Here is a 27,088-nt window from a genome sequence, read left to right as displayed (position 1 = left end):
TTATGTTTGTCTAGATTGGTCACCAGCTTCCGAAGAGAGCAAATTCCAAAAGCGGGGCAAGTTAGGGCGCACTGTTTAACGTAGCTCCCAAACCGGAATTTATATTCACGATAACATCCTCAGTGTTTGCCAGTTGTAACGCGGAGGGTTAAGGGTTCATGCAAAGAACAGTATGGATGCCTTCCTTATTCAAGTATGGTCTCTAGATGAATGTGTTAAAATTCATTGATCAAAACTTGACCACTCTTTGGCAACTAGTGATGGAGCGCCGTGAGTTCGAGCGCATAAAAAAAGCGGGCATCTTAGGGCAGCCCCCGTTATATAATGATTTTCAGAGGTGCTGTGACAATGTCATCTTGTATTAATTATCATTTGGTGCTTCAGGTGAGAGCAAACCAGCAGTTGCCCACCGTGACTTAACCAGTCGGAACATCTTAGTGAAAGCAGATGGTTCCTGTGCCTTGTCAGACCTTGGTTTTGCCATGAGATTGACAGGCAACAGAATATGTAATCCTGGTCAGGAGGACACAGCACACATTACTGAGGTAGGTGTCTAGAAGACATGCATGTGCATGATAATATTGTTTCATCTTCAATTCAGTGTCAGCTTTAAGCTGTTAGTAACTGTGTGCGTTAGAAATTGTTCTAAATATTGATTCAAAGGTCACCAGCTCCTCTTGGGTCCTCCAGCCTTGAGGATTTGAATCAGTGTCTTGGTCCTCAACAGGTTCCTAGAGGCCATCATTACCTCCATGAAAAATGGAGGTATAGTTTTTAGTGTGTCTGTCTGTGTGTTTGTATTCCAGATATTTGTGGTCACTATAACTCTAGAACCTCTGGATGGATTGTAATGATATTTGGTATGTGGGTACATGTAGGTGTTGGAAAGATGAAGGTCAGGGTCGATTTTTGTCGATCACACCCCCTGGTGTGTGACCTTGGTACTGCAGCAAAACTTGACCTGGACATGCTATGGTCTTGATTTTTTTGGTGGCAAATAGCTTGTGATGTAAGGAAAGAGTGATGTATGTTTTGGCCCCCTAGCAGCATTTGCATAAAATCTAAAAAGGCTCTAAATATTTCATGGAGGTACAAGGTTGTGAGCTCTAGTTCTTGATTTGTTGAGGCTAACTTAATTTTAGTGCTTTTAGTCACTAGTCAAGTGCTAAAATTTCATTTATTGAATTTCTATTTGATCAATCATGGACCACCCCCCTCCGTCTTATGAATATATTCTCAGTTTATGTTACATGGCTTTCACAAAGGGTCAGTGAGTGCTGCATTAAGGTTACCAAGCTTCAGACTTGTTGATGTTTTTGTGTGGGAAAGTTGCAATTTTGTTCTTTTCCTGGCGGACGACTTCTCTCTGTACCACCTTCTTAATCCAATGCATGGCCAAATCGCTGACTTGCCACCCAAGTTCTTGTATTATCTTCTTTGTTGCTTTATCAGGCCACTGAACCTCTATATAGAGTTTCGCAAACCTGGTCCTGACTTCCAGACTACAGTCTGTGGTGGTTCCCGCTAGTTTTCTCTTACCACTCACATGACTTTCTCGACATCCTTATTCAGTGTCAAGTGGGTTGGCAGTATCAGCTAGATTTTTGTAGTATAGGCCGGGCAAAGTTGGCAGCCATCAAGTGACGTCACCGTGTCGATATGGTCGTTTGTTTTAGAACCACACATGCCACTGGCATGGGCGCATGTTAATCCATGTGTTTTTGTTTGCTTTCAAGTTGGCATGTATACATAACTGTAGATTTTTTGTTTTCAGAGGAAGGTGAGGTGTTTTTTTATATTTATGCATCTTTTTTTATAGACATCTGTTGAGGTTACTACTTATACATGTAGTACCTCCCTCACCGCTGAGTGCCGTGAGGTACTCCATTTTCACAAACGCTATAATTCACAAACGCTATATGGAATGGATTAACAGTACTGTTTGCTTTTCTGACCAAATTTTGCTTCATTCTTTGGATACCCCCAGCAGCAGTATAATCTAACCATGGATAGTGAGTGAGTGAGTGTGTATTGGTGGATTGCTCGTTCGTTGACTTGGAAGCCAGCCACCATTCCAAGCTTCTATAGACGACTCATCCTTTTGTACCTTTGTAGCTGCTAGGATGAGACTAGGTGCGGTGTTGAATTGAGTTGCTAGTATTCTTAGCGACTACAACGCAACCCAGACCTTGTGCAAGCTGTAAGATTATGGAGATCCTGTGGACTCCCATCTTCACTCATCCTTGATATGTGGGACTTGTGGCCAAAGAGTGGGTTGGGACAGAGAATAGGCCTGCAACACCTGTGAACAATGGTTACCTGAGTGCCAGAGCAATATTGGAATCTGATAAAGTGCACTTTCAATATCAAAAGGACCTTGGAGAAAACTTTTCCTGGCACTGTACTATTTATGAGAATCTGAACAGAAAGACAATCAGTTGCAGCTTGAAAATGTAGCCTGTGTTTACACAATCTCTCGCTGGCTGGGGTTAATGACCCCCTCCTCGAGAGCTTGTGGCAGAACAGCTCTCGCTGCGCGGACCATTCCAGTTCCTGGAGTCACCAATAGGAAGCCAGGATAGGAATTACTATCATGGTAACCGCCCAGCCATCACGTGCTCGCTGGCGCCAGCCGGGCAGAGTACTAGGTGGGGACAAGAAACTTGGTCGGTAAAAACGGTTCAGAACTTCATCCAAATCCATCCAAACTTGGCCGCTCATGGTGACAGTAAAACTACGCTTCTTACGCCGTGTTGTCATGGAAATTTATGCCACAGTTTGCACATATACATACATGGCCAGGAATGCCGCTGAGAACGATGTCTTCACACTCTTTTCTTGGCGTGGTCCCTGCCATGTGCGCCATTTTCTCATGCTACGATGTAGAAACTTGTAAAAAAATGACTGCCAGATATCCTCTTCGCGAGCGGGTAGCCAAGCCTTCCGCGTGAAACTTTTTGGCACATGAAAGGCCGGTCGACATCCATCATTGCGTAGCAACCGACAGGCCCATAGCAACCGGCTCCGCTGGGTGCCATGCTGGCGGCGGGCGCACGTGACGTTTGCATCTCATTATCACCATATATGGAGGCCCACTGCCGTCAGATATCCGCGAGCTTTAGGCGGGCTTGACATCAAGCTCCTAGGGCGGCGGCAATACTATAGGCTATAGTCAGGCTACTTGAAAATGCATATGATGAAAACAATATTCACTCAGTCTCTGGATGCCTTGATCCCATGATAGATGTTTTTTGTTCTGAGATGGTATTTCTCTGTCCATGCAGTGGTCTCGTTTTTAGTCTTCCTGCCAAATTGTGTGCCACCTAACGTAACATTGGATGTAGATATGGCAGGTGAGATCACTGACTGTACATGATGTTCCCTCCTTGCCATGTACAATTACATGTGTGTCGTAAACGTATGTGAGTTGATGCTTTCCTTTATGTCTGTGTTCAGGTTGGTACGGTTCGCTACATGGCACCAGAAGTGCTAGAAGGAGCCGTAAACCTAAGAGATTTTGAGTCTGCCCTGAAGCAAGTTGACATGTATGCAGTAGGGCTGATTCTATGGGAAATCGCCACCAGGTGTCAGGATCTTTACATGGGTAGGTACATGTACTGTATTTCTCAATCAAAGTAGTTAATACTATGCACTTTTTAAACCTTCCAAAATCCAAAAGTGGTCATAAGGTTTTGCCAGTGTGTGTACTTAATTCGAGGTCACTGTCCAGACAAATGATGCAAGAAGATGATATAGCACTTTCACTCACTTTTACAGCACTTCAATAAAGAATTTCATAAAAGTATCATCAGGCCATGAAATACATCTCAAAATTCGCAAGATGCCCCCATCTTCCACGCACAGAAATAAAATAATCTATAATAAAACACGCTCTAATCTTCCACAGAATACCCTGCAATCTTCCGCAGGACAAAAAAGGACTCTTCTGCAGAGGTCTGTGAAACTTAATTCCGCATTTCCTACCGTAGCCGTTTGATTTCAAAATAATCAGCTCGCACAAATACGATCTGTAGTTGGAGGGACAATGAGAAATAATCTGACGTTATAAAGCCGTGTCAGCATTTTTCATTTCCTTCCAGAACATTGAAAAAAGTAATGTAACAAACATGTACGTCAGCAGCACAACTTTTTGTAGGTATGACTCTCCAAATTGAGATTTATTCATTTCATGTATTCGTTTGGCTGACAGTACAGGCAACCAAGGTCACCCAGTTATTACAGGGCTGGCCTTAGGAGAGAAATATAAATTACAATTATAATGAAGTAAAATGATACATAAAATTTACACAAAGTATATTACAAGATATATTTCATACTGTTATTGACCGTATAGCTAAACATTTCGGGGCATTGTAAGTAGTCATGTTACCTCTAATTAGTTTTTACACAGAGAATAGATCCCCAAGCGCGATCCAGGCTTTTGTGTTGAATAAAGACAGATGCTGTGCGTGTGTTGGGTTGGATTGGAGGTAGTTTCACATTTCCATGGCTGTATGGAACTTCGAAGTCCTGGCTTTCTGTGTTCTAACACTTTTTTGGGTTTGCATAGTCAGGTTCTTACCGTTTCTGAGAAAATACATGTACCTTGATTCAATGACAGATGACCTGGTTGTCTATGAATAAGATTAGAATGACTGTTATGGCCCGATGTTAAGGTCATTAATGCAGATAAGATGACAGACGACAGAGACTGCAGAGCTTACATGGGTCTATTCTTCCTCTCAGGACTCCTACACATGAAATGCCAATGTGCCATTTTCTCCCCTGGACTATTACGCTTCCATGTAGGGGAGTTTCTAATACTTGATTCTTCTGGTGAAGTACTAATGCAGCCATTAGGTACCCAAATTATGGTCTTAGTTGTTCCTTCGTGAAACGAAGGTTTGTAGTCAGTGCTGTTTTTATGTCAGGGGGTCGTTTGTCAGCCTGATAACTGGGGAACGCGTGGATGGATTGTTTTGATATTTGGTATGTGGGTAGGATTAGACATGACAAAGAAATGGTAGGAATTGCTTTACGGCAGGGCGCTCTGGCGGCGTGTTATGGTACTGCAGCGGAACTTCCGGTTTTGCTATTTTTTGTTTGGGACTTGTTTGGGTGATGATATTTAAGTGGTAGGTAGCTGTGTAAAAGCATAGTAAGGTGTGTAAGTTTTGGCCACCTAGGGGTTTCGCAGGGGCGGTGAAATTAATTCTTGTTTTAGGTTTTGAGAAGGAATAATGAAAGCAGGGGTTGATGGATCTTAATGACTGTAAGTATGCAGATAGCTTACGTAATAATGTACATAATTGTATACTTGTTATGCAAATCAAGTGGTAATTTGCATGATACAATAGGTATGTGTAGAAACCTCATATAGGGCATGTCTGTGAACAGTCCAGCATCGTAAGACCATGACAGATTGATCTGATATTTCGTATGTGGGTAGTTCTTGAGAAGGAGAAGAAACGTACGAGGTGTTTTTTTGTCTAGTGGCTTCTGACGGTTTTGCAGGGGATGTTTGTACGTGGAAAATGGGTTTTACAGTGGCCCTGAGTGGGTATTACGCAATCGTGCTATATTTAGGTGGTATTACGTCATGCTGCTACCACGCTGCACTTACCCCGTCTCCACAGGAAGTGACCCCAAAAGTCAACAAAAAATGGTACTATAGGGACAGTACATTATACATGGTGGGGTGTACGTGTTTCCCATAAGATTTGATAATCTGTACACCAAGAATAAGAGCAATGATGATATTGTATACAGGGGCATATATTATACATTTTAAAAGGGTTGTACATGTAACAGTTACTACCGGTACAATACATTGTTGAAAAAAGCAGGGTTTGTTTTCACAGTAACTTGTAGTCATTGATGAGATTGTTTATTGGGATTGTACATTAGACATATGGGATACACAATGTAGTGGACTGCATGGTGAAACAAAGAATGTTACATGATCATTGTTGCAAGCAACAAGTCGAAAATAATTATCTGTATTGCAGCAGTCCAATTCGTCTGATTAGGGCAGTGTGAACGGGCAAGTGGATAGGATTCACCTTAAGTGGATGGGATGCAACTTATCACACAAGTAATCAAAGTTGATATTTCTCAATCGAAAGAAAGGGAAATCTTCAACATTATTGATGACAGGATAATAATCAATGATGACAGGACTAAGGCCTACGTCACATTTCTAAACCGGGGCTGGTCATGCTGCTTTCGGGAACGAAAAGTATGGTATAAAAGATACCCAAACTACACAAGACTTAGTCATTTTTTTGTATGTATTTACGCATATATATACATTGCTATTTTTGTCTTCAATAGATAGCCCGGCCGGCCCCGAGTCGGAAATGTGACGTTACAGTCCTAACAGGGGCCTGAGGATTATTTTTCCACAGTCCAGACCAGCTTGGAGCTTCAAGTTGGAAGAAACAAAATCTTTACTTCTAGAGCACTAAATTCTCTGAAAAGAAAGCAACAATGAAGTATTCCACATTCATTTCACAATGCTGTAATTGTTATGGATGTAATAACTAAACTTTCATGCCTGTTTCATTCCTGCACCCAAATAGCAAACATTCATCATTCATGACAGAAGGGACTTTTTGCATTTTTTTTGCCGTGGACACACTGCTGTGCATAGGGCGTCCAAATAACAATTATAACCCCTTTGAAATGATCCTGGCAAAATATAGAAAATAGCATAATGGAGAAATTTCCCCTTAAGGTTTGAGCCTCACAGCAACTGAGCTGCTGAGTAACTTTACTACTGTAAATGCAGAAATGTTTGCGGTGGTTTTATGTTTGCAGTTTCACCGTGAACTTAAAACCACTGTGAACATATATCCTTGGCAGTAAAAGACTACAGTGCATTGTGCTACTGTGATCTTAAAACCCCCGCAAACAGTCATTTTTCCCGCTCCCGGGAATTAAATCCCCACGAACTTAAATATTGCACTGTAATTAGATGTCAGGTATGACAGACCTGTTTCAGGTTAACAGGGCTCTATGTTCTATTATTTCCTCCATGAAAAATGGAGGTATAGTTTTTGGTGTGTCTTTCTGTGTGTGTGTCTATGTGTGTCTGTCTGTTTGTGTGTCCGGATACTTGTGGTCAGCATAACTCAATAACCTCTCGATCGATTGATTTAAATGTAGGGGTTGGGAAGATGAAGATCAGGGTTGATTTTATGCCCCTGGTATGTGACCTTAGTACTGCGGCAGAACTTTAATTTTTTGTATCTTTTGACCTGGAAATGCTATGGTAGCTTGTTCTTGAATTGTAGGGGCAATTTTGTCAAAAACTTCAAAGAAGCATAACGGATCATAGGAACAATGGATTTCCATAATATTTAGCATGCAGGCATCTTTGGCATAGATGTACATAATGAAGTGTAAATTATGCAAATTTTGACTTGATTTGCATACTTAATGAGGAAAATCTAAAGTATATTTACAGTGTTTTCCATTGTAGGACTCAAATACATGTAAAATATGTAATTTGTGGCAGGCGGAAGATTACCTGATACCAATTATGCAAATAAGTCCCCAATTTGCATGATTGAAATGAAAGTGACCTAATTCATCTAAATGCATGTAGTTAATGATTGGATTGTCAACATCGTGACCTATGTAAGTTAGTTAAAGGTGTACGCAAACAAGCATAAATTATGCAAATCTGAAGCTCATTTGCATAATCAGAATATTTCATGGAGGTATGAGGTCCCCAAACTCTAGTTTTCATAGAAAACATTAAGCTGATGATTTAAGGTACATTTTAATGTAGTATACAGACTACATTAATTTTGTATACTGTAAATGCATTTAAGTTCGCGGGGATTTAATTTCGCGGTAGCGAGCAAAATGACTTTTCGCGGTGGATTTAAGTTCACGGTAACGACTGCAGTCTAATACCTTAATAGAAAAATGTTCGCGGTGGATTTAAGTTCGTGGTGAAGTGGTCGCCGCGAAAACCGAGAACATTAATCCACCGCGAACATTTCTGCATTTACAGTATCCATATAGACTGCACTCTGATTGCATTCACCTGTATGGATATTGCAGATAGGTAACTTCAGTCTACAGATAGTTGTATGCAGTCTAACACATTGACTATAGTGTGCAGATAGGGGACTGCAGTGTGCAGATAGGTGACTGCAGTGTGAAGATATGTGACTGCAGTGTGCTGATATGTGACTCCAGTCTGCAGATAGGTGACTGCAGTCTGCAGATAGGTGACTCCAGTCTGCAGATAGGTGACTGCAGTCTGCAGATAGGTGACTGCAGTCTGCAGATAGGTGACTGCAGTATGCAGATAGGTGACTGCAGTCTGCAGATAGGTGACTGCAGAGCAGTCTGCAGATATTTTCTCATTTTAGTTGGGGATAAGCCCGGAACAAAAAAAAGAACTTCAAGGCAATTGTAGACGATTATACGTGTCTCCACATATACAATTGCTTTTGTTTCTGTTATGTTCTGTATATATATATATATATATGTATATATATATATATATATATATATATATATATACATTTTTTTCTCTATTCAGTTGTGCAAAGTCTTGGTAAGTCTTGGTTGTATAATTTTGATTCATGTTTATTTGTGATTATGTTATCTCTGTTCTGTTACCAAATTTGTTCAGTTTTTATTGATTTTGTAACCATGTCCGACTCCTTAGAGTTTGTTCACTTATGTTTTATCCTCTGTTGATTTAAGCTGTATGTTGGTACATGTCTTATAAGCCCACACAGGCTGGGCATTAGTCAAAAGTATGACGCTTAGATAGAATTTCATTCATTTTATTTATTCATTCATTCATTCATAGAGATTAGAATACAGTGTGTAGATTTTTAAAAAACTACGAAGGTGGGACATTAACCTTCGTCCTTTGGCGTCATAGACGATTGCACTTAAGCTTTCTGATGTTTGTTTTCTGAGTTTTGTTTGGCCGATGACAGAAGAAAGAAAAAGAATGCAGCCAGTAGGCCAGCAAGAACAGAATATAAACGGAAACATAATTAGGGTATCCCTCACCAAGAAAACAGTTGTGGTAATTAATTCAGATGTTACATTATGGTTTGATATCTCTATAATCATGGTACCCATATCATCATTTTTTCTTCACAGGCCAGCCAGTACCAGAATACATGCAACCCTTCCAGGCTGAACTGGGACAACACCCTACCTTTGAAGAGTTGCAGGTTATAGTATCTCGAGAGAAACGACGTCCACAGCTCTCAGATGCATGGAGAGAGAATAGCCAGGTCAGTTCATTTCAAGTCCAGCAAGCAATTCAGTCTGGATCTGTGAGGCATTAATAAGTTGAAGTGTATGACTATACGTTTTTGTATTACTGTTGTAACAATGAGTTCTTTTGAAGAAAACTTAGTAATTTTGCTAAAGCCCCGATCATGATGCAAAAATTGAAACGGTTCTATCAGTTTGGCCTAAAAATCCGACAAGTGCCCGGATGTAAAACGGATCACGCTGCTTTTGCGTTCAAGAAGAAAATTTGCAATTCCTAATGACCAGAAACCGTTTTAGTACCATCTTGCGAGGAAGTTCCAAAAAAAAATTCAGCTCTGTTTCGGAGCGTTCAAGATGACAAATCCGTTTCAGCTTGCCAAATGAATAGAACCTTGATGATTTCATTTTTTTGCATCATGAACGGGGCCAGGTGAAAAATTAAAATTAACTGGTTTCAGTCTCACTGACAGTAATTTTTTCTGTGAGTAAAATGGTTTGGCAAGGCAGGTTGCTCAGTGCTCAGAAAAATTGGGGGGGGGGGGGGAAGAACACAAGAATATACCATTTTGAATATACGGCCCATTTTACCAAAAGCACTAACCTTAAATAAACCAACACCAAAATCTCATAGAAAAATATTTACAATACGTCTTAGTGCAAACATTCTGCCATTTTCTTCATCTCCTCACTCACTATAACAATGGCTACAATATCATTTTTATCCCACAACAATAAGATTATAGACAGTTGCACAACTATGTTACGGTCATAGGTCTAAAGCGGCCCTAGATGTATACAGTGCAACTACAGTTTGTATATAGTATATGACATATACATACAGATTAATGCACAATTGTACCTTGTGAATTCTTAGTACAAAAACAAATTGTAATACTATTGTTTGCATCCATGGATGCTATATGACTGTTTGTGTGTGTGTGTGTGTGTCTGTCTGTGTTTTTCTGTAGATGGCATCCAGCAAGGTCATACATGATTTTGACATATTAAGTTTATTGTTTGCAGGCTGTTAAGTCCTTAAAAGAAACCATTGAAGATTGTTGGGACCAGGATGCTGAGGCTCGGCTCACAGCTTTGTGTGTGGAGGAGCGTATGGCAGAGCTGATGTCCATGTGGTCCCGAAATTCAACGGTTAGTTTTGTTACAAGAATGCTACTGCATGTGGCATGACACTTATCGATTGCTTTGTCATCATTTTTTTCTTAGACAAGTTTACCCGATTTTCTTAAATTCATACACCAGATTTTGCAAGTCTCAGACAAATCTGTTGGATTGAAATGAAAAATGTAATGCACCCCTTCTAGAGGTCTCCTCTATTCTTGAACACATCTTGGACTGGATAAAGTCAAATTTATGTCATTGATGTTTTCTTCAAATTTTCCATGGTGTTGTCCTCAAACTTGTGATCCGGCTGCCCGGGTCGCATTTGTCTGGTCACAAATATGCAAATGAGCACATGCTGGATTTGCCAACCACAAAGGTTATGACCGTACACTGCACATTGAGGTCAGCTGGATTGTCAGGCCAGGGGGGTGTTGCGAGCAATAACTTACATGATTTCAGTACCCACTGATCTCTCTCATCTTGTAAAAGCGTCTTGATCGTCTCAAAATTCAACTGACCCTGCCAAAGTCAAATCTACCGAAAATGATTGATATTGCCAAGCACAATGTTGGTAAATTCAGCAAAAAAAACTTGCGCTCTAACATTCAAGGCACGTGTACCTTCCACTACCGACAAAATGAGCATTTTTGAATCTACGGGACCGGAAATCATGTGGGCTGTGGCCATGGCCCCATTGGACAAGTGGCCGCTATGGACTATTTTTTAATGCTTAGGTTAATGGGAAAAATCCAAGGGGCCGACAAAAATTGGCCAGGTGGTCGCTATGCAAAGGTGGCCGCTAATAGAGGGTTGACTGTACATTGGCGAAACCAGCTGGCCACTGAAAGAAAGGTAAATAGAGCATTGCAAACCTAGCGCTAATGGCTAGTACTTCTCCCCATTTTCCATCAGACCTACAAGACAAGCAGGGACACTCTTTCAATCTCCAATCCACAGATATCCTAGACCGTGAACCCCTCTGGTTTGAACTCAGACTTAGGATATTTATCCAAGAGAATATACAGTCCCATGCACCATGCAGGAAAGGAGACCTACATGCATACGTATGGAACTTTCTGGCATTAGGGACTTGGCGTTCCTCCCCAAACAAAAGGAGCTACTTAACTCAATTGTATGAACATTGCCTTAACTTCTCTTACCCTTGTTTCCTTTCGACAACTAAAAATTGCCTGCCTCTCTGTTGCATATTAATTCATAGTTAAGGATAGAAAAACATACAGGAATGCAATCATCAGGTGTTTTTAAAAGCAGTACAACTGCAACATCCATGAAAAAATAGATGTATTGGCTGATTTTTGTACAGTTCTGATGGCTCAAACAGTTTTCCCCTACTTGCTGTTTCATCTGACATGCATTTCCGTCTATCTACATGTATAATATCAACCTTCTTGCTTGTACAGGTCAGCCCAACGTTGAATCCCACATCAACTGCAGGGTCATCAAGTGTTTTGACTTTAAGTGATCGCAATACAAACACTCAGCAGTTCCGTTGGAGCGGTCTGTATGAGAACTCTTCTACAGAGCCCTTACACAGGATGGGCTACCTACTGGATGTGTCTGATGGTAGCACATCCCGTACTGAGATGATGGACGTTAAAGACACAAATGTTCATGTCAATGCTTACCGTGCACGCCAGGAAACTTCAGTGAGCTCATGTAGTGATCCCCCATTCATGAGCAGCAGGTATGTTCAACAGAGTGAAGCAATCAAATAAAATCGGGTAATTCTTCTTAAGGTTCCGGTTCGGCATTCGTTATGACCTGAAGTAATCCATGAAAAGGCAATGCAAATCATAGGTTTCCCCATTCTTTTGGCTACCTATGTTTCGGCTACCACAGTAGCAGTGTATAATCTTTTGTATTTCCCAAAAAGTCTGTTCTACGTAGTGGTTTTCGGTGCAGCAAATACATCCTGATATTAATGCACTATTAGTGCACGATAGCGGTAACACGGTTTTGTTGGCTGATTACCCTGATTGTAGTACTTCTATGTGCATTGTGAGCATTTTAGCACCACCAGAGCTTGTGGAAAAAGTATTTCGTATTCTCACAATTTTCTTTCTTTGTACTCAGTATAGTCAGAAGAAATCTTGACCTTCTTTGCCATATTAGTCATTAGCAATTTTGGGTGGAAATTTTATTTTGTTGATGGTTTTCACCAAAAATATTATTTCAACAGAAAATGTCAACTGACTCTGTTGGTGTCTCAGCGACAAGGCACCCTTTTCCTTCGAAAACATTGAATTGTCCGAAAAATGATGTTTTGAGACGTGCTAGTGCTTTTGTGAGAGACAGTCAAATCATCTCCAAATCGTTAAAAAAAACCCTGAACTTTGACCTTAACAAGCCACATTCCTCCAAATAAGGGGATGTTTCTCCCTTTTTTTCAGCAGACAGCTTAACAGGCGTTCTCTTGAATCTTTTAGATTCAAGATTGAAGATAATAGTACGTAATGCATTGTGTGGCTACTGATAAATAAGACTAAGTCTTCTACATTAAGTATCTGCACATTCTTCAGGTATAGATACAAATACGAAATGTTTGTAACGGGTTTCGTGTTGTCTGACATTTATGAACAAGGATCTTTGACAGAACACCTACAGACTACCAGACTTAGTGCTGACTGATCAATTCATGTTGAGTTTCATGATGTTTTGCAGCCGTTATCAAAGGATAGCTTCACCAAGCACTGTGAGCACGAGCTTGTCCACTAATGCCAGTCTACTGCTGGAGATGGAATCCACCAATTCTCTCACCCCTTCTACCACAACTACAACACTTTCTGAACACACCAACACAAACCCAGAAGATCTGTTAGGTAAGTGTGAACTCTACCTACTACTCCGTTTGAAATAATAAATACAGATTATCTGTAACGTCCTTTAACACGTCTGTAACACCATGTGCAACCTACATGTATAATTTTGTAGATGATATCGGAGGTGGTGACACTAGAGCTTGGCGACCTCATAAAGTTTTTGTAGATGTTATGCAAATGACTTGCACATTTGCATAATCTATGCACACTGCACGAAAAGCCAGATTTCCGGTACTTCCCAGGCAGGTACATGTCCATTAAACCTGGCGCGGGCAGCTGTGAAGGGTTTTCCGGGTCCAGCTTGTGCATACCGTTAAAACCCTGCGTTTTCCTGCACGGTCGCCTGTGTGGTGATTCCCAGGCCTCACACAGCCCACTTGTTACTACGCCGGGTAGATAACAATAAACTTAAGTTCACGCATTAATCTCCACTGTGTGAAATATACGTACGGAAATTATAGTATAGAATTCTAGAACTGTTTGACTGTTTAACAAGAAACCACTTAATAATGAATAAGGAATGTAACTGAAATTGAAATATAAAAGAGTATTTAGTGGATGCTAGCCATACACTTAATCACAAATAGAATAAGAAATCTCCACGTTGCTGGGCAGGGCATTGTCCGCCCTCTAGTGTAAAAAAAACATGCTCCGGTCCGGGAATTTTAAACAAGGAATTCTTGGAAGGAGGATAACTTTCTCTTACTGCTACGAGAACGGATTATTTCAAACTCGGAGAGCCTGTCAGAGAAAGTCATGTTTTAATATAGGGGCACTACATGTAGCTCTGATCATGTACAGTCATGTAAAAAGAACTTACCGGGCTTCGGTGAGCCTGAACCTAGATGCCCGAGTTTCCATAGCATCCCGACTCATATTATCATTTCATTGTGGTCCAAGCCCACCCAGTGAAAGTTTGGAATACAGCCAGTTAGGTTTGGAGCCATTAAGTTCGATTGCAAGAAGGTTTTCTGGCATTGAGTGTTTCTGTGTGATTCTGCAAATGTGAAAATTTCTTCGGAGCACATGTTAACCTTCGTGTCATGAAGTCGTCTTGTCGTGTCAGTGTAGACTTTGCTTAGTAAACATACACCAAAGAAGATAAACCTCCTTGCATATGCATTTTGTAAATAGTTGTTGTTTTTTACCGGGGAAATTAGACACCGTCAGCAGGCTCTGACGATATTCTACCTATAACTCAGCCCTTTGACGGCATCCAGCTGATCGTATGAAATTACCTTTAAATTTTGTATTTGACTCAACATATTTGATGTTTCTTTGAAGGTGGTAAATGCACAATCTAGCCGTAATTTTTGCATTGACAAGCTTGTTTGTATGTATTTAAACAATTACTGGCACACTCTTATTGGACTTAGACTCTACTGTCCAATTGCGAATTGACCAGCAAGGTTCTCTCCAAATTATGCCCAATAACAATCTAATAATACATGTACTCATTAAACAGGTCACTGTGTCTGCTTGCTATGCAAATCATTGTTTCCCTACACACAACGCCGTTTCTGTTTCAAATATATTCAGTTCGGAATTCAAATCTAGCCGACCATTCGGTATTTTTTGTTGTTAGTGGACAGCCGTATGCTCTTCCTGCAGCTCCAACGTCAAATTTAGGAGACGGGGAATCTGATGGCACGGAATACAATATGAGCTTGTTCATGCTTGGTACATCGCATCGGACAGAAGAAGTGAGCAGGTCGACACGTCCTGCAAAGTCTTGGAAAACTCGAATCTGCAGGCGCGTGAAACACGATTTCCACCCCACAAATTCAGCTTTTCGTGCAGTGGCATGATGATGTGCATCATTTATTTAAGCTTACACATGGCATTCAATTGTATTGAATTGACATTTATCATCAAGCATTGTTCCAATTTTAGCATAATTATGCAAATCGTTTCCTCATTTGCATGTTTGGCACCTGTTTATGTTACAACATTAAATTTTTATTGAGGCGTAGTTGTGGAATTATATAATCAATTATTAACTCGATTATCAAGTTCCTCATTATTTATGCAAATTAAGTCTCCAATTGCATAACATGTATATAACTTGTATGTCTTAGCCTGAGCTACCTGCTTGCTTACAATGATGGAAATTCGTTGTTCCTTTCTTCAGTTATCCTCTTTGGAATGATTTGAAAAAAGTGCCCTTGCAGTTCCAAAATTAGATGTTAGGGGCTCAAACCTGCTTTACCTTGTCTATCTGCCACCAGATGTCAAGACCGTGTCATGTCTGGAACAAAAGATACATTGAAAAAACTGCTATGATAGAATCCCATTGATTATGCAAATGACCTCCTATTTTGCCTACTTTCTATATTATTCTGTAAATCTTTGTTGGAGCTACAACATGCCAAAGTTATGAAAATCTTGAAGTTCTGTTGCAGTACCAAGAAAAGCCACTAGGTGACCCAAAAGTCATTTCCAGTGTTTGCCACACCCCAACAACACACCAAGTATAAAACCAACCCATCCAGCCATTCAGCCATTAATCTCAACTTGTCTTAATTTGTCTTAACTTGTCTCAATTTGTCAACAACATTTGACAAATTGAGTTATCCGGCATTGGTGACTTTTCGTTGTGCTGATAAGCAAAGCCACTAGTAATGGAGTAAATGGGGGCTGGTTTGGGATTCCGTGCAATTGACCAAAGCGTGCAGTTATCTGATGTGCAATTAGCTGACCTCTACTGTAGATGACTAACATCCATTGGCATAATACCGGTCGGTTTACTGCAATTTCTCAAGCAATGCTAATTTGGCAAATGATCAACGCATCATTTTCTCCAGTTACATGTTGCTGTTACAGCTTACCTTTGCCACTTCTTCTGTGTAAATTATTTTGTCTCTCTGGTCCTGCTAAAAACATAATATCGTAATTGGAACACACCGCGGAATTGCACGGAGAACGGGCGCGTGGTTGGAAGGGTGTGCACTATACCGGTCGAACGAAACACGGCACAATTAACTGCCGCTATGTACCTTTATACATCCTCTGTTGTTCCTTTCTTTCCTGTTAGTAGTTGCACAAAACAAAAATCTGCATGAGCATACAAAAAGTCATGAGAAAATGGGCGTATACTGACAAGAATTTTCATTTAATTTTGATCCGTCACAACCGCTATGACGTAAAACTTTACTGCTGGCCGTAGCATTAAAAATGGCGGGAAAATGGCGGCGTACGTTCAATTTGACCCATTCAGCCGTAGATCCGGGCGATAATGCAACGGTTCCTCACACTTTTACACGAGTTGTAGGTCACCAAAAGAAATTCAAGATTGCTGTTGAATCATGCTCGTCTTGTGCCGTGAGCACATGTGATTATTATCTACAAATCTGGCGATGAACGTGACAGTGTGTTTGTCCCACGACGAGCTCGCCTGCCCCGAAAATGACCTGAAGACTTTTGGCCTTGTTGTCTTCGAATGCATTGTTATCGATGCTTTGTAAATTATGTATTGGACACCTAGATGTCTGAAGTGTGCATACCTCAGAAATAACTATTGTTGCATGTGTAGATCTCTTTAAGTTCCACTATTTTTAATCGACCGGTATAAGGCTTATGACCGGTATTATGCCAATGCATGTTACTCTGTCCCAACATCTAAAACATGCAGCACAGAGGGGCAAGCCTATTCAGAAAAAGTCTACCAAGAAAGGATAAAGTCTCATATGTCCCAACACTGCAAAACCAAACTTAAAGTTTGCCACTGGGCTCAAAATACTTTTTGTCAACTATTTGCACTGGTACAGAATCTGATGAAAAATTACTAGCACCAATAACAAAATTATTATTGTTCTCAACCAAAGGTAGTGTGAACTCTTATCATATTTATTTCTAATACTTCCTCTTTTTGTTAAATGCACAATTAATATCTTTCAGTGCAATTGTAGGCTAGATTAGCATTGTAGTATTGTTGTTTAATAATAAATATATCTGTGGCGAAACATTGTACATGTACTACTTATGATTGTCAATAAAACTCATTCATTCATTAACATTGATTCATTGATTCAAGAAAGCAGGAAGTTTAACTAAAAAAACTAAAAGTTTGCTTTATAATAGTAGATTTAGCAGCAACAACATCAAAATTTCTTAATTTGCCTCTAAAAATAAAAGAGCAACTGAAACAAGTTGCTGCTATCAGTCCTCGTCTGTATAGGCTATCAATTTGTGTAACAATTGCTATCTTCAGAGATGCAACAGAGTTCTAATTTTTGGGGCTCAGACTGTTTAAATGTGCACTGGTAGTGCTACACTTATACTAACACATTTATACATGTACTCTCTTGTTTAAGGAAACTACCCAGACCTGATCTCCACTACTGCTGCAAACACAACAACTCTGATCGAAATGTCTGAGACGCTGGAGAAGCATACTACTGACCCCAAAGGACCAAACACTCAATCCTGCCGTAAGAATCTAAATGAACTACCTAAGAAGCGCTCAATGGATAAGTATGAAAGGAATGAGCGTGCCAGGCACAGCAGAAACTACAATGTGAACATCCACACCAGCGATGAAAGCCTGTCTGGGTCCCTGGACCAGATGACATGTAAGGCACCCCCAAATATGAGTGTGGACAGATTGACACATGAAGAAGATTTACTGATGAAGCATATGCTAGCTGAAGCAGAGATCAATACTCTACATCCCAAACAAGGGACACTTCCGAAACATGATAATTTGCCACAGCGTCCAACAACGTTATCAATTGACAGTATAACAGCTAGACCAGAAACACTGGTCAAAGTTCCCATAGAAAGCAACCATGTGAGAGGAAGAGGTGCTTCTGCACTTGTTCAGGGCGGTCTGGGTAGCCATTCATCTCATAATGAACCATGTAGAAGTTGGCGCAAAAAAGCACAGGCTGAACAAATTGAAATGGGAATTGCAAAACTAGAGTCCAATGGTCACCAGCCATCAAAGATCAAGATGAGTCCACCTCGCCCTCATGTTCAAGACAAGCCAAAGCAGTCTCACAGGGTTGATGCAGAGAGTGGCAGAGATTGCCACAGAGTTGATGCAGAAAGTGACCAAGAGAGCTGCAGTGAAGTTCAAAACCAAACTGATCCCACAGACTGTAATAACATACTTGACAAAAGCATAGCACCAACCCATCCAGCAGAGACAATTGCAAGATCCGAGTCTTCTCAGGGTGCAATGCAGCGGGCTAACAGTTTGATATGGCACTGTAAAACCAGCACTGCCACATGCCCAACACACCGGCCCCAGAGACCTACTTCCCTAGACCTGAGCTGTTTTCAAGGTCAGAAAGAACAACCTCCACCTCGAGCAGTCAGCGAGATGTCGGGGATTGACCAGGTGGTGTCGGAAGGAGGAGAAAGAGGAGGAAAAGATCCAAGTTCAAAGATCAAGAAACGACCCAAAACACCATACTCCCTTCCTAAAAGAGGTCTGATGAGTTTTTCAGTTTTTAATCCTCCAAAGGATAAGAGGGCAAGCAAATCTGCCTGCAAGGTCAACTATGTGAGTGGAAAAACCATTGTAAGTGTTTTAAATGAAAGTAAGAAAACTAGGATTGGTTGAGGTATTGATGAGCAGAGACTTTCTAATGGTGCGATTTTACCTGCAAAACATGAGCTTTATACAAAAAATGGAGAGATCTACAGTTCACCTGCAGAAAGTGACAGAATGTTTGGTAAGCCTAGTCAGGCAGAGGACATCAATTAGATATACTGGATAATGGAAGCTACATTGTCGATAATGAAACACAGCAAGCATTTGTTGTATCTTGTGTGTAATGGCATTTACAGCAATGCACAATGATACATTCAGAATTACATTTGTAATTTTTTCACATGTGAGGTGTTTGTGCTTGAACAAATTGATGAAGTAGATGAAACTGTTCTTTGTATTATATTGTGAGGAATAATGTTGATTTTAATGATTTAACTACCTTTTCTGTCCAAGTAACTATGCTGTAAGTACCAAACATTTTAATTTTAACATTTTAAAAGTTGTGGGCATCCGCAGGTCATTCAATATTCAGCCTCTAAACAATGGTTCCCTATAAAAAAAGAGGAGAAAGAAACTGTTAATAACTCAACTTTCTGACGTTACTGGCACACAAACATACCCTCATATGAAAGCCCGACATCTCAGCCATCCGAAAAAACACATTTCGCCAAGTATCTAACGGTGAAACTTCCGGGAAATTGAAACAATTGACCCCTGACCTCAAAACCGCACCACAACCCAGTGAGAAGGCCATGTGCTAGGACAAAAAAGTCCCAACTTTATACCCCCCAGCAACCACAAAAACTCAGCTTTTTGGCCCTAATCAGAAAGTAGAAACCCTCCCCTGTCACACCCACCTCAAAACTGCCAGGATTTCTACCCATTTGACCAGGAAAAAAATATTGAAGTTTTAGGCCCTGAACTATATTCTGGCGGATTGACCTGCGGATCCCCTTGTATGAAATGCAAAACTGTATTCCAGAATTACTACTGCTTAGGTCCAGTCAATGTTTTCCTAGCTTTGCATTCATAATTTAGTAAACAATGGCGGGAGATGCAGGATTGTATATTTGTAGCTAGTGTCCTGGTATGGCATGTTGGACTTGCCCTTTGGTACTTGTTCTTTCCCTCTTCATATGAGGTACATGTAATGTTAAGCATGGGGGTGTGTCTAAGTATATATACAATGTGTCTGTAAGTGCTCATGTGTGGGTATGTGGGGTTGTTGGATGTATAGATCAACTTGAAGGGTACATCTTGGGAAGGGGTCAGGAGGGTGTAACTGTAAATTGTATAAATAGTCATATGTTTAATGTGTTTGGTGTGCTTTGTGTTTGTGGTGTGTGGGATACGTAATAGCATTTGTGTGTGTGTGTGCGTGTGCGTGTGTAAGATATTTCTGTATACACTTTGTATATGTATAATGGCATGTGTTAGTATGGGTACTTAAGGTGTACATGAGGGTGATTTCATTTCGTTGTTTTTCTTAATCTTAACTTTAAACACTTCGTTTTCCATGGCCCAAATTTGTACTGTTGTACAAGCACTAAAGCATGACAACATGAGAAAGAATAAAAATTGTAGATTTTTCCAGCTTGCAATGCAGCATGTGGCACCTCTATATGTGTACTACATAGGAGTACAATGCTTATTTTTGACGTTGCTAGGCACTTGAATGTATCATTTTGCTACAATGTTCACCCAGATAAGGGTTGGTAGTTGTGTGAAGCCTCAAACTTTATGTTGTTTACACTGGATGGTAATTCTAACATCGATGTACAAAGACTTTAGCTATTCAAGTGCAATAACAATTGGATAAGAGGATTGATTGATTGACTGATTTTGCAAAAACATAAAGCAAATGAAAGGAAGCAAGAAAACGTGCAGGTGTGGGGAGAAAAAGTCATGTGGCTTGTACATGCTCTTCCTCGTCAAAATTTACAAAATCATAATACAATTAACAAATCATAGAGTAATAAGGGTTGAATGAATATGAAAATCATACATTAAACAATGATAATAACACAGTGCAAGGTACCGATTAACAAAATGATAAATAAGGAACGAAATAATAATAGTTCAATAACTGACTCGGTTGAGAAAAGGAACGTTTCATCATAAGAAGAGAAGAAATGTAACAACTAAAAAAGCAAGCAAGATGTAGAAATAGAAAACAATCAATAGGAGATTAATTAAATGATTGTTTGTCTAATATTGACTTTTTAGCAGGTTCTTAAATTTGGGGAAAGATTGGCAAAGTTGTAAGGCCCGACTTAAATTATTCCAAATTTGCGGGCATTTGAATATCATGGAGAACGTTGTTGCGTTTTTACTTGGATCTGTTTTAAGTTGATGGTAGTCTGAATTGTAATGAAAAATAGCCTGAAATTGTTTTGGGACACAAGGATTATTGTGAATTATTTTGTGAATGAAAAGACAGCTTTGTAGTTTGTTTATATCATATACAGTCATTACTTTTAGATTACGAAACAAAGATGCAGAAGGAAATGCATACGACACATTTGAAACTATTCAGACGAGGCGTTTCTGCAGAAGAAGTAGTGCTTTTAGTGATGTGGAGTATATGCTAGCCCATACGACGTTACAATATGCAAGATATAAGATATAGCAAACTATATACTTATTATGTTTTGATAGATTTTTTGGCAAATAAGGTCTATGTTTTTTCCAGGTAAGTTTGTCATCAATTGTGACACCTAAGAAACGTGTGCGTTACTTGATTAAAGGGTGTGTTATTAATAGCTACTTTAGACTTTTCTTTGTTGTATTTTTTTTCTTCCCTGCAAAAATAATGAAATTTGTTTTCTTAACAAGGATAATTTGTTTACTTGGAACCATTTGTTTACTTTGTCTAATCCTCTATTCATTTTTCTGACTAATTTATCAAGATCGGAATGTGATGAAAACAAGTTAGTGTCATCTGAAAACAGTGCATATAGTTCATTAGATACATAAGCCAGATCGTTGATATATATGAGAAATAGTAGAGGACCCAGAATAGAACCTTGAGGGACGCCACAGGAAATTGTTCTTGTATTTGAGGAGTAGGTATTATTGGAAACATACTGCTTTCTATTTGATAAATTGTCTTTTAACCAGGTGAAAACATATCCTTGAAAGCAATAGCAGTTAAGTTTTTTCCAACAGAATTGTATGGTTAGCGGTGTTGAATGCTTTCGGTGTTGGTGGATTAAATCTAATATAAAAGAATATGATAAACGTCCTAGAAATAACCTTTTAAGTATTAAAATACTTAACTTATACCAGATACTTAACATTATCAGTACAAGGGATTTTTGTACATGGAATATCGTCATAGTCTTGTCAAAACGAAAAATGTAAAACAAATGTTTGTTGATGCATCAACTGAAGATACGGTAGAAATATACAATACAAACTGTTTATTCCACAGTCAAGTTCTGCATTTCTAAGAAGGGTAGGTTGTGCATATATATATATATATATATATATATATATACATATATATATATATAGAACATATATTGTGTGTGTATGCTGCATATATCCCCGAAAACAAGCAAAGTCTGCAAATTGGTTGTTTCAATGTATCACTGGCACCATGGAAAATGTTTTATTTAATACAGGAAGAGTAACGGTAGGTGCAAAAGCACAGAGGAAATCAAGCTGATTTAGAATATTTATGTGTATGTTCGACTGATTATAACATGAATCCGTGTGCTTTTTGTAGTCGTGACTTTCTCCTTATTTGATGGTGGGTAGTCAGAAGTTTTTTGACCCTCAGACCGGTAGTCCCTTAAGGTGGCGCATGAATTGGCAATGATAAATGAAAAATGGAGGTACACTGTAATAAATAAAATTTGAGAAATCTAATCATTTGTTAGTGTACAAAAATACATGGCTCTAAAACATAATGGAAACCCCTTTGGGTAGAATGGTACAGACCCGTGACCCATGTAGCTTTTTTTTAGAATTAGAAAAAGCACTTATTTTGTGGCAGAAAGCTTTTTCGCTATTTTATGTTTCCCTCTGAAGGACACTATGTGTCTAGCGTAGCCTCACACAGTATCAACAGACAAATATGATTTGGTGGGAATATCATAGTTTTCATGATACAGTAAATCAGAATCGTTGAACATGCTCAATAACACGCTTCGTAATAGAAGTGACAATAAGCGCGAATATTCTATCAAAAACATAATGAGGAACTTATTCTAGACATTTTCGGACATTTTCCATACATTAAACGTACAGAATCAGAATGCAAATTCTGCTTCGACGACCAGTGCTTAGTGTCGACAATCAATCCAACAACCAGTAAAGGGAAGTGACTGAAGCTAGGGCCATTGGGACTAATAAGGACCCTAACTCCATGACCTTGCAGGAAGGGGGAGGTAGGATTTACCCATGCTCTGACCAGCAAAATGGTGTTTACTCACCTAAACTAAGATTCGCGTAGTCCTACATAAGCTGCCACATTATGGACAATAAGTCCACGTGTGGTAAATAATGGGTCCCTATGTAGTCACTAACATGTAGAATGATGTAATGCCAGCTGCATTCGCTATAAGATCACAAATTGAATCAGTATATTTGAATAAGTTGGTCTATTTGTAAGTAGTAATAAATGCAGGCGTATCTAGTATTGCTTCTGCTTATACACTATTACTGGCACTTAAGTTCTTAAAAAACGTGGACCTATATAGGATAAGATACCTCATTCCAATCATCAATAGTGGCTTCCTAAGTCAATGTTTTACTACGTGAATATGGGTACATCCTAGACTATCGTAGCGTTGAGAACAAATGAGATAATGCCGCCTGAGCAGTCTGAGACGACCAACAACGTGCTAATGTGACTGCTGCCTAACATGGATGTGAGCTAGAATGTCAAGACAAACTTCTAGATAATATTGAGGTTAAAGCTAATCCTAGTAAGCTATAAGGAATTCAAATGGAATGTGTCCGAAGTGGTTTTCAACATCACGAAACTGATGAATGTGGATCCAGTAAACAGCATGGAAATAGGACGGATCGACCGATCGTCATCATTTCGTCAAGAAAGTTTCAGATGTTCGATTCCCTTCCCTCGAGTCGTCACTATCCTCCAGATGCGAGTGCTCTAAAGTTCATACAGTTCAATCTGGAAGTTTTTTGAAAACCTGTCCTCATCAAGATTTCAAATAGCGAACCCATAGCAGCCGCAGGGATAGGTTGCCCTCATCGCTGGAGAACAAAAGGCCGTCGACGTCTTGTGGCCAGAAGTCCAACGAGGAGCTCCACGTCAAACCAACCGGCTTATGGTCTCCGTACCACAACACCATGACAGCACAACCAGAGCTCGGAAGAGATGAACAAATTAAGCATACGCAAGTATGGCAATCCCAATTCTTGGCATTACTTCTTGGCATTAAATCATTTCTGATCACCTAGAGTCTAGACATATAGGCATACAAACACATGCTTGTCGACACATGTAACTATATACACATAAAGGAATTCAAGTATTTCCTGTCGTTAACCATCGCTATACAATAAGCGCCCGTGATTCGTTTTTGAAACAAGTACACCTCTACACCGAATCCAAGGTTTGGTGAGCAGCCCCCGAGAAATATACATTGGATACACAAATGACATAAATTAGAATATAGGTAAAATGCCATTATAAACCTTACAGTCTCCTTTAAGAACATGAAATTGTAATTCTATATCTAACTACAAAACATGTAGACAGTACGTCAAAGTACCAAACATTTACGAATATTTCGGAACCTTCTGTACATTAATAGACCTAGCCTATAAGATACCTTGGTACACACGAGTACCCATAATGAATATGTTTTGAAGCATGAACGGCTCCAATTCTGGGTGAACAGAAGTTCATAAACACCCAAATATCATTCAAGCCATGCTAAGATACCCTTCCGATCAGACAGGAGTTAGGCGAGGTTCTGTTTTCAGCCAGGGCCGTACGCGTGAGTGATAGCCTATGTGTACTTACAGATGGCATGTTGGCTCGGCATTACTTCTAGATAGGGACAGCCAGTGTGAAGTGTGGTATTGTATATTACAGCTGTCATCTATGCCAAATGTTTCGGATTGCCGATGCACCCAGCACCATAGCACCCCGCCCCTCCGCCTCCTCATATCTTCATCCTCCTGCACGTGGTGCGTAGAATGTACCAGGGTTCTCAACCGCCCTCGATGCTGCTTGCGTGTGATGTTGATACTACTCAGATCTCGAGTCACTACATCCATCCAGCGGGACCAGCTTGAAGTTAGCAGCCGTTTCGGCAGCCGATTCCAGCATCCGATTCGGGCTATAGTAAAGCTAGCATCCGATTCGAACACATCACTATTTATGTTTACCTTTTTTGCTCTGACGTTCTTTTTCTCCGCGCACCTCAAAAACATGAATATCTCCGAAAGTAGAGCTTGGATTAACTTGAAAGCTACAGTCATCTGGTAGGCCTGTAAATAAGGCACTGCACTTTGGTAATTCGGACCCATATAGACTTAAAATATTGATTTTATGGGGCAAAAATGGATGAAAAAACTATCAAATTAAGCACAAAATCGAACTTTAGAACACCTCTGGAACTTTGGAACGCTGTTCGAAACGAGGTCAACGACCGCCGCAGCTATCGAACAAGCCGCCGCACCGGCAGAAGGAAATATAATACCCCAAAAGTATCGAAATGTGTGCAGAGATAGGTCGCTAATTGTATGAATATATATCAAGTCAAGATTAAGTGTCTGTTGGGCATACTATTTTTGATTTTGTTTAAGTTTAGTAACCTGAACAAGCCAATTGTACCTTATCTCTAAGCGATCCAAACATTGATATGATTCTATGTTGTGTTCGAGTTACGTCAAATCGAGAACACACACGGTGTGTTGTTGTATGCCAGCGCTAGTCTTTTGATTCAACTGTTTTTACAAGGTTGCATGCTCATGCACTGATTTGTGAACAAACGCATACCATCGACAGAGAGAATACGGATTGGTGTAACGTTATAGTTAACCAAATTTTGAGTAAACAAGAAAAATTGAGCACAAAAAAATGCTCTACGTTACACGCAAGGTCACTGTGTATTGGCGGCTTTTATGCACAAAGATCGTCATCTAAACTGAAAGATTTACATCTGAGACATATTAGGTATACAAAACACAAACGAGGGACTTTAGGATTTTATTTCGCAATTAAACTGACCTGAACAAGCAAGATAAACCGCAACGTGGAACGCCCTCCATCCCCATCGTACGTCGTCATAATTTCCGTTCATCATGTTCATCATGCAGTAACGTTACCACAGCGCTGGGTTGGTCCCGATTCACAAGTGAAGCACGAAACGGAGTCACGGTAAAGTACATTTAACCTACATACAGCTTTATACGCGTTGGGAGAGATTACAAGTTCGTGGCCTTTCACAGCACAAGTTTAGCACAGCACAGCATGGGACTGTTTACGCCGCTTGTTGCATTCCAAGGTGAAGCAATGTCAACGTTCACGATCTGTTGCTTCGTACTTCCGAATGAGAGTAAATACTTCATTTCACGCCAGTAGTATAGTAGCGACACGCTGCGATGATTATTCTGGCGGTGCAAGTTGGTGCAGGTCAGAGGTCATCGTCTGCCGGTCTAGTCTAGGGGTATTTGCTGAGCTCTGGGTAGGGGTGAAACAGGGTCAAGTCGACCTTTTGACCCACCAAGGTAACTATGACACCCCCCATGACCCCCCCTCTAATGACCCCCCTCCAATCGTGAGAGACATGCCCATATTTGGCCTTGTTGTAAGGCTCTACGACGGTATACCTTACCTTTATCTTTATTTTATCTATTTTTTTGTTGAACCAAGGCTCAGGTCGACCTTCTTACCTACCGAGGAAATTCTTACACCCCCACCCCCCTCTCGCGAGACATGCCCTTACTTGCCCTGGTCGTAAGGCTAAACGCCGGGAGGCCTTCCTTTTTTCTTTATTTATCTAGTTTTATCGTATAGGAGGGCCCCCAAGGGGGGGTACCGACAACGCTGTACGCTAAATTCGGAAGGGTCGGCTACGTAATACGCTAAATTATGGACACTTTATTACGCTCTACGCTAAATTAAGAAATTTCATAATGCATTATGCAAATCTTTGTCGTCTTTTGGCTGAAATCCGCCGACGGCAGAACACGTGCACACGTAAACAAAACTGATAATTCCATCAACAAGATTCAAACTTAACTTACTAGTAGACGCCTTGCTGGCCAGAGGCGGCGACAGCAAATTTCTTATGTGACGTAATTTTCAGCACTTGTAGCACCGAAAGTGGAGGCGCGACAATCCTAGGGCGTCCGGGGGCATGCTCCCCCGGGAATATTGTGAAAT

General features: G+C 40.2%; 1 protein-coding gene across 1 annotated transcript in view; it reads left to right on the top strand.

Moving 5' to 3' along the window:
- LOC118403893 (bone morphogenetic protein receptor type-2-like) overlaps positions 1–21,483 on the top strand; it is a 50,340-nt gene extending 28,857 nt beyond the window's left edge. Inside the window, exons 9-15 of the mRNA XM_035802748.1 lie at positions 385–545; positions 3,457–3,604; positions 9,139–9,275; positions 10,282–10,407; positions 11,802–12,085; positions 13,063–13,220; positions 17,534–21,483. Coding sequence (XP_035658641.1) covers positions 385–545; positions 3,457–3,604; positions 9,139–9,275; positions 10,282–10,407; positions 11,802–12,085; positions 13,063–13,220; positions 17,534–18,786 — 2,267 coding nt within the window. The 3' untranslated portion in view covers positions 18,787–21,483. The remainder of the gene's footprint in view (positions 1–384; positions 546–3,456; positions 3,605–9,138; positions 9,276–10,281; positions 10,408–11,801; positions 12,086–13,062; positions 13,221–17,533) is intronic.
- Positions 21,484–27,088: the final 5,605 nt, after the last annotated feature.

The sequence above is a fragment of the Branchiostoma floridae genome, chromosome 16 (assembly GCF_000003815.2).
Source record: "Branchiostoma floridae strain S238N-H82 chromosome 16, Bfl_VNyyK, whole genome shotgun sequence".
Classification (NCBI taxonomy): domain Eukaryota; kingdom Metazoa; phylum Chordata; class Leptocardii; order Amphioxiformes; family Branchiostomatidae; genus Branchiostoma; species Branchiostoma floridae.
Note: the sequence above shows the minus strand (reverse complement) of the source record. Positions and strands in the feature narration are given on the sequence as shown.